The sequence below is a fragment of the Lissotriton helveticus genome, chromosome 7 (genome assembly GCF_964261635.1).
Source record: "Lissotriton helveticus chromosome 7, aLisHel1.1, whole genome shotgun sequence".
NCBI classification, from domain to species: domain Eukaryota; kingdom Metazoa; phylum Chordata; class Amphibia; order Caudata; family Salamandridae; genus Lissotriton; species Lissotriton helveticus.
The window spans coordinates 1,145,466,905-1,145,476,274 of record NC_136068.1 but is presented as its reverse complement, the minus strand read 5'-3'; the positions used below and the strand labels follow the sequence as shown (position 1 = coordinate 1,145,476,274).

General features: G+C 43.4%; 1 protein-coding gene across 1 annotated transcript; it reads left to right on the top strand.

Moving 5' to 3' along the window:
- The first annotated feature begins 2,328 nt into the window (after positions 1 to 2,328).
- Positions 2,329 to 4,239, top strand: LOC144769412 (uncharacterized). Its single transcript, XM_078653502.1, has one exon. The coding sequence runs from the start codon at positions 2,329 to 2,331 to the stop codon at positions 4,237 to 4,239; it is 1,911 nt and encodes a 636-aa protein (XP_078509628.1).
- The last annotated feature ends 5,131 nt before the right edge of the window (positions 4,240 to 9,370 follow it).

The window sequence follows — 9,370 nt, the reverse complement described above, 5'->3', positions numbered from 1 at the left end:
ACCAGATGTGAAACCGTCTCTCTCTTCAGATCATGTCCAGTTATGTTACCCAAAGACACATTCTTATTATTTTTATTTGGTAGGCACGGGGAGATTAAGTGATTTGCCAAGAATCACTGGGTCTTAAAGCGAAGCTGGGGGCTCATTAAATCCCATCTAGTTCCTGTGATAAATTTAGTGAAGGAGCGCTAATTTCAAATGAATAATCTCAGTCTGCACAGCTCCTCGGCAGTGCACTGCTCAGGCACTTAGAGGCTGGCTAAACACCCAAAAGTTTGCACTCTATAAATAATGTTGACTGTCTCTCTCTTTCAGATCTTGAGCATTCAAATACAGATTGATTTTTATGCTTATTGGGTTTTTCTGACTTTTTTTTAATGTTCATCTGTTTAGTCCAACTTTTAACGACATGCTTTACATTTGTCATTAATTAGCTCCTCTGTTGGTTTGGGTCAATTGGCCTTTGAAGGAGGGTGGCCTATCCTTTCTTTATAGGTTTATAAACTTTTTTGAGCCATGGTCTGACCTGCCTGGAGCCACTCCACTTGCTTATCCACATCCACTTCCATCAATGTGCTGCCCCAGTCTTCAGGGTTCTATATCTATCATGTCCACATAATTGTATGACAACACGCCAACTCCCAATGCTCTGTTGACTTCAAGCCTCTGCCCATTTCTCTGTACCTAGTCCGATGCCTGGGTCACCATTGAGACTGTTCCTCTCTATTTTGAAGAGCAACGCAGACAGAATGCACTTTGGCCACAGGTGCTGTGGGTTTCATTAATTTTCTTAAGAGGAAGACAAATTTGTGTGTTTTTTTTAAGTTTGATTTAAAATGTAAAACAAAGACAAATCCTAATTAAAAAGGCTCAATGTGATTTCCTACGTTTTTCAGTTGCAAGGTTATTGTTTAATTGTTACAAAATGTATAAATTCATTAAACATTTTAAGTGTTAAAATGACAGAATGCAAAATGTGTTCTCAAATCCAGCAGAGCGTATTTGTCGGTTTCAAGTGTCCTGTGCATTTGTACTATTGTGTGTAGTGCATTTTGTACAGTTGTGTTTATTAACCTTCAAATGTCGTGTTTGCTATACATGAAAATGAAACAGGGTGGTATGAACATTCAAATTATTTCTGGCCATAGTCTCTTCTTCTATGCACAGTTTAAAACATAGACCTCTTTATAGTCTGTTTTCAATTATATTCTGTGCTGGTTGGGGTTTGCCAGCTACATCATTGTGTATTACCTTCATGTTAGGGAGCAAAAGGCACTGTTGGATGTTGGGAACATTATTTTAAGGGCTAAGGGGTGCCAATTGGGTAAGAAATGTTTGGTTCATGCCCATTTACAATGCACTTGTGAGAGTAAATCCCTTTCTAGAGACTTGTCCCTCCTCCATCTCTCCTTTTACTCATCTCAAGCCTCATCTTACTACTATGATCTCCCTAATAACCCTTTCTAGATTCTTCCCTCCTCTATCCCACCCTCAACCCACCTCAAACCTCATTTTACTACGATTTCCTAAATAACACTTTCAAGACGCCTCCCTCTTCTATTCCTCCATTATCCCATTCAATGCAACTAACAGACTCACATGTCCATTACTCAAATTAACATATATTTCTCTATATTAACCCACCACTAATCACATGATGTGCCATATTGTCATTTTGGCATTGTTAACACTATCTGGGTATGTGCACCTCCAGTAGTACCAGTTTAACACCCAAAGCTAGCAGTAAGCAACAGAAATCTGACGATTCAACCATCGCAATGGGGCTGCAACTGCGTGGCATCAGCTGTCTCTGTTTTTGTTAACTTTTGATCCATTTCAGGTGGAAACTATTTATTTTGGTAATATCTGCCGATTATGCATCAGATCGATTTGCGCCGAATGTGTCAAATCTATAATTATGTGGAAAAATGCCTCTCTCGCAGTCTCACAATCCCAGTGGTCCAGCCTATGATCAAATATTTACAGGGGCAAACACAGGTGTAGATATGTTGAAGGTTACTTTGCATTGCATATTGGGATGAGTGATAAACTGAGTTACAATGCTAAGGAGATGGCTAGTACGTTGACCATGGGTGACGTGTGCAATGAGTTTTAAGGTTCAATTATGATTTGACTTTGTCCTTTTGTGTGGGTTTTTTGGGTGATCAATGCAGGACCAAGTGATGATATGGTTTTTGGCTAACTTTATCGAACCAGGGATGTTGATGGATATTCTATCTCTTCCAATTGCAGATACTTGCCCTACCACACAGCAGAGATTGTACAGTCCTCTACCAGGTCCCAAGAAGCTACAAACTAACTTTCAAAATGGGCAAGTGGTCAAAGTACAAGAAAGTGTACAGAAAGGAATGGGAGTCTGACCCCGAACTAAAAAAGTGGATTGCCCCTGTAAAAACAGATGAAGCAAAGGCAAACTGTAAATACTGTCACTTACAGCTGCGGGCCCACTACCATGATTTAAAGCTGCATGCATCCACAGCTAGACATCGTGCGCGCATGGACATACCTAGCCTAACCATGGCATCTTTTGCACAACCAGTTTGTCAGTTATCAAATGACCAGAAAAGGAGAGAGCTTAGGATTGCTGTGCAAACTGCATGTAGCACATCAATCAACAGCATTGACAGACTGGGAGAAATTTTAAGTGAAGAAGTTCCTCCTTTCCGTATGCACAGGACAAAGTGCACAGCTTTAATAAATGGACTTTTAGGCCCCTATTTCAAAGGGGAGCTCCTTCAAGATATGGGCAGTTCTCCGTATTCTTTGATCATTGATGAATCCACTGACATTTCTGTAAAGAAACTACTGTGCATCTGTGTAAAATACTTCAGTAAGAAAAGTAGCAGAATTGTGAGTAGTTACCTTGGGATGATAGAACTGCAAGAGGCATGTGCACAAGACATTGCAAATGCACTTCTGGAGTTCCTCAAGGACTGCAGGCTTCCAATTGAAAATATGGTAGGGGTTGGTACAGATGGCACAAGTGTGATGTGTGGCAAAAACCACTCCACATACACGTTGTTGAGAGAAAAGCAGCCTACTTTGCAGCTTGTACGGTGCATCTGCCACTCGCTCGACATTGTTGCTAGAAAAGCAATGCAGAGTTTGCCCAGCAATGTGAAGTTCATGGTGAGAGAAACCTACAACTGGTTTGCACATTCTCCAAAGCGCCAGGCAGTCTACAGAGATTTATATCAAACTCTGGATGGAGGAATGCCATTGAAGCTTATTTCGCCATGTGAAACGCGGTGGCTTATCATGGTGGATTGTGTGGAGCGTTTTCTGGAGCAGTATGATGCTCTAAAGCTGCACTTTTGCAACGCATCATACGTAGAACATTGCTATGCAGCTAGAATGCTGCAAGAAATGTACAATGATGAGACAAATTATCTCTATCTTATTTTCCTCAAACCTATGTTGCTAGAAATTAAGGTAGTGAACAAAGCATTTCAGCTTGAATCTGGTGATGTCCTCCACATATTCCGGGATTTGCAAACTTTATATTGGTCCACTATGAGAAGAATTGTAAAGCCCAGTGTCTTCAGTACCAATTGTGAGAAGCAATTGTGTAATTTGGATCTTCAAAGTAGTGCCATTTATCTTGGGCAGGAGGATGCTGACCTTGGCCTTGACTTCCGTAAAAAGCTCCAAGAAAGCAAACTGCCTGATGCTGCCAAGGACTGCATAGAAAAACGGTGCACAGACTTTGTTAAAGTTCTGGCAGCAGAGTATCAGATGCGCTTGCCAGATTCGCTGAGCCTCCTAAGACATTTGGAGCTTCTGAAGCCCCAAAATGTGCTTTCAGATTCTAAACCTCTGGTTACTGACTTGCCAAAAGAGTGTTTTGCAGACCCAACACACATATTAGAAACGCAGTGGCGAACAGTGACTTCATGTTCATTCAATACCTCTTCAGGCATGGAATCCTTCTGGATTGAAGTACTGAATTATAGAGATGCAGCTGGAAATCATCGGTTTCAGGAGTTGGCCATGGGCGCCATTAAACTTCTGACCCTACCCATATCAAATGCACAAGTGGAACGAGTGTTCTCACAAATGACCCTGCTTAAAAATGAGAACCGTAACCGAATGGGTCTGAAGCTGCTATCAAATATACTCAACATAAAATTTGGACTAAAGCGCAATGGTCTTAATTCCTCTTCGTTCAAGCCCTCGGCGGAACTGCTAGCAAAGTTCAACAGCTGTATCTACAATTAATTGTTTTACTGTCCTAACATGCTGCTATTCTTGGCAGTGCCACTGCCAGACTATTATGCTGGTAATCTTGGCACTGCCTGGCCCAGAAGAAGACGTTTGTGCACCTTTACCAGTGAGAACAATTTTGCCCACCTCAACCTGCCACTGCCAAACCCTGAAGGATGCTGCTATATTCTGCACTGCCTGGAGCATTTTCCACACCTCACCCTGCCACTGCCAGTCCCTGAAGGATGCTGCTATTTTTGGCAGTGCCACTGCCAGACCCAGAAGGATGCTGCTAATCTTGGCAGTACCACTGCCAGACTATGGGATGCTACTAATCATGGCAGTTCATGGCCCAGAAGAAGACGTTTGTGCACCTTTACTAGTCAGAAAAATTTTGCCCACCTCAACCTGCCACTGCCAGACTCTGGAGGATGCTGCTACATTCTGCACTGCCTGAAGCATTTTCCACACCTCAACCTGGCACTGCCAGACTCTGTGATGCTGCTATTCTTGGCAGTGCCACTGCCAGACTCTGAGATGCTGCTAGCCTTTACCATGCCACTGCCAGACTATGGGCTGCTGCTAATCTTGGCACTGCCTGGCCCAGAAGAAGACGTTTGTGCACCTTTACCCGTCAGAACAATTTTGCCCACCTCAACCTGCCACTGCCAAACCCTGAAGGATGCTGCTACATTCTGCACTGCCTGGAGCATTTTCCACACCTCACCCTGCCACTGCCAGTCCCTGAAGGATGCTGCTATTTTTGGCAGTGCCACTGCCAGACCCAGAAGGATGCTGCTAATCTTGGCAGTACCACTGCCAGACTATGGGATGCTACTAATCATGGCAGTTCATGGCCCAGAAGAAGACGTTTGTGCACCTTTACCAGTCAGAACAATTTTGCCCACCTCAACCTGCCACTGCCAGACTCTGGAGGATGCTGCTACATTCTGCACTGCCTGAAGCATTTTCCACACCTCAACCTGGCACTGCCAGACTCTGTGATGCTGCTATTCTTGACAGTGCCACTGCCAGACTCTGTGATGCTGCTAGCCTTCACCATGCCACTGCCAGACTATGGGCTGCTGCTAATCTTGGCACAGCCTGGCCCAGAAGAAGACGTTTGTGCACCTTTACCAGTCAGAACAATTTTGCCCACCTCAACCTGCCACTGCCAAACCCTGAAGGATGCTGCTACATTCTGCACTGCCTGGAGCATTTTCCACACCTCACCCTGCCACTGCCAGTCCCTGAAGGATGCTGCTATTTTTGGCAGTGCCACTGCCAGACCCAGAAGGATGCTGCTAATCTTGGCAGTACCACTGCCAGGCTATGGGATGCTACTAATCGTGGCAGTTCATGGCCCAGAAAAATACGTTTGTGCACCTTTACCAGTCAGAACAATTTTGCCCACCTCAACCTGCCGCTGCCAGACTCTGGAGGATGCTGCTACATTCTGCACTGCCTGAAGCATTTTCCACACCTCAACCTGGCACTGCCAGACTCTGTGATGCTGCTATTCTTGGCAGTGCCACTGCCAGACTCTGAGATGCTGCTAGCCTTCACCATGCCACTACCAGACTATGGGCTGCTGCTAATCTTGGCACTGCCTGGCCCAGAAGAAGACGTTTGTGCACCTTTACCAGTCAGAACAATTTTGCCCACCTCAACCTGCCACTGCCAAACCCAGAAGGATGCTGCTACATTCTGCACTGCCTGGAGCATTTTCCACACCTCACCCTGCCACTGCCAGTCCCTGAAGGATGCTGCTAAACTTGGCAGGACCACTGCCAGACTATGGGATGCTACTAATCGTGGCAGTTCATGGCCCAGACGAAGACGTTTGTGCACCTTTACCAGTCAGAACAATTTTGCCCACCTCAACCTGTCACTGCCAGACTCTGGAGGATGCTGCTACATTCTGCGCTGCCTGAAGCATTTTCCACACCTTAACCTGGCACTGCCAGACTCTGTGATGCTGCTATTCTTGGCAGTGCCACTGCCAGACTCTGAGATGCTGCTAGCCTTCACCATGCCACTGCCAGCCTATGGGCTGCTGCTAATCTTGGCACTGCCTGGCCCAGAAGAAGACGTTTGTGCACCTTTACCCGTCAGAACAATTTTGCCCACCTCAACCTGCCACTGCCAAACCCTGAAGGATGCTGCTACATTCTGCACTGTCAGAAGCATTTTCCACACCTCAGCCTGCCACTGCCAGACCCTGAAGGATGCTGTTAATCTTGGCAGAACCACAGACTGAGATGCTGCTAGCCTTCACCATGCCACTGCCAGACTATGGGCTGCTGCTTATCTTGCCAGTGCCTGGCCCAGAAGAACTCTTTGGCACAATTAAACTTTCCACTGTCTGAACAAGGATCTACCATGCTGTTGCCTGGCAAAAAACAGGAGATGGCGCTTGTGTGAGTCTGCAAAATGCACTTGCACTTTATCAGGTATCAGCTCATGGGAACATCAAGCAGCAAGCCCTGCACCCCATGCCTCGAACTGCTCTCTTCTGATGAGTACCAAAAAGTACGAAACATACATAATTTGCGAATGTAAAGAGATGTTCAGCATTGCTTTGGGAGAATTCAAACAAGTGTGAAAAAACATGAAGCATTGGCCTATATTGCCGTTATTCTGGGGGCCTGACGTGAGTATGCAAGCTGAAGAGCACCTTTCCCAAGAAGAACGTTTCCACACTTGCAGTCCCCCAAATTGAACCCAGAATATTTTGGGCCGGCTTGCTCCACACCATGCGATATCAAGTGAGTGACAGTTTTCCTGACAGACCAACTTTGATTTCAGTGTACAAAATGTAAGTTATCTGATTAATGTGGGAGGTAAACATATAATCCTTGAAATAGAAGTATATTTGTGAATGTTGTAGTCAGGCTACACGTAAGTTAATGGAGTGGCAAAATTGGGCTACTTTTTGCTACTTTGGGCTACTGTTTCGTTGCTTTTGGGCTTGAAAGTTGTGAAAAAATCTGGCAACACTGCATGCGAGCAAGAACAAAGAAGTTTGGAGCTTGCGTTGTACGGTTCAGAAAATGAAGGTTTGATGATTTTTAAAAAGCTACACTTGTTGAGCCACGGTTTCGCTTGTTGATTCAAGTAATAACAATGGCAAATAACAGTTTCCTACAGTTGATGTGGCTCAATGTAAATAATTGTCTCCTTCATATGCCGACGTTCAGACTTCACGGCAAACTCCACACAGTTTATAAATGTACATTGCCAATATGGCACGTTTTAAATCAGTTCAGAACAACTGGCACTCAAATGCGATATGGAGCAGATTTCAGAAGTAGATTTAAATTGATGTGACATGCAATCACCATGCGACGTACAATCTCAGGGCAGCCTCCGGGCATTGACTTTAGCTTTTCAGTTTTCTATTCGATTTATGCAACTTTTACAGCGATACGCTAAGCATTGAATTCTCACTCATGAATTCTTCATTAACGAATTACAATTTGTTTCAATGCTTGTTCTTGCAGCAGTAGAGATTCAAAAATGTACCTAAATGCAGTTGTAATAAGCCTCGGGGGTTGTTTCCAGGAAAACACTTCTTCAAATCTTCATTGTAAATAAAACATTTCAATGTGGAGATCCCATCCTCCGTCGCCACTTTTGAAAAAGTTCACAAGAAGCTTGTATTGAAGATAGGATGTTTTATTCTTAAATACAACTCCTGGGCACAGGGCTACTTCATCCTTCAGCAACTGCTCATATCTGACTGTCCCCTGGATTTTACAATCCAGAATCCAGTGAACCAAACAATAATACAATTAATCAGAAAATTCCGACACTGCATTCTCCTTCAAAATGCTCCACCATACACTTTCAAGACCATTCAGCAAGACCTCAAATATGCAACCTAGGTTCATCCTACTGTCGCCTACATGGACACCAAAGCAGCTTACTTAAAAAATAAAACAAGCATCGCCCTTCCCAATATGTCTGGCGCTGGCTGCCAGCCTTTTGGCTTTGGCACTTCCAATATTGTTCTCTCATAGTTTTGTAAAACTTTATTGTTAGGGAAGCTGCCAGGCCCTAATCAATGTTAGAAAAGAAACATTGGCTTAAGACAAAATATTTTTTTGATATTTTTTATTTACTTTAGCAAATAAGGAAAAACACATCAATTCCCACCCTCAGCCCAATCATTCCACTTTTATGGGGAGCTCACTACTTCGATTGTGGTACATATAAATTAGATAACATTGCACACATAGGGAGAGAATGTGGTGTAAGGCCAGAGCTGCTGACTTTGGAGGTGGAGATCCAAGTTGAAGGGTCGGCATTGCTCAACACCCTGTGATTCTGGGCATAATCACTTAATCTCCCCATGCTTATGAACAGCACCCGGATACCATCCTGGGTAATTAGCTGCACTATACAAATCTGAGTACTTATTTATTTACACATATCTTCCCCTTTGTAAAACATAATTCCCACAAAGTCCCAGTTTTATTACTGCAGTTCAATTGGTATTGTCCAACCCATCCCCTAACTCTCCATTTTAAACCTCATCAGGCTCCTGTTGTTCCCCTTCTACTTCCATTTGATTCCCTTCGAGTAAGCTACCTTGCTGCAACTCACATTGAAGTCAGCCAATGGCTGAATTAGGCTGCCCCATTTACACTAAAAGGAGTGTCGTTTTTGGCTTGTGGCATGGCTTATACTCCATATAGTAGGACTGAGTTGGTTGTAGTGGCAAACAAATGATATTCATGGCTATAGGCCTGATTTTATTATTATCAAATCAAAGTTTATTGTATATGATTACTTAAAATCGTTACAATTTACACTTTAAAAGAATATTAAACGTATTGTTCCATAAAATATCAATTATCAACAATGAACTTGGCAGTATTAAGATTTCGTCTCATCTCATCTCATAAACATTAATAAAACTCTTAAAATATTGGTTAACTGGTTAAACAATCTGTGAATTTCTATACTGCATTTCCAGGCGCTTCAATGACCTAAGTTATCCCACAATAAATAGGTTCAGGTAAAATAACCATATAAAGTGCCAAACTTTCATGTATCTTTTTAGTCCGCCACCATTTTTCTGTGTTGTTCCTATTTTCTTGTGGGGTAGTTCTTAATCTATTTGAGCTGGTGAAGGTGAAGG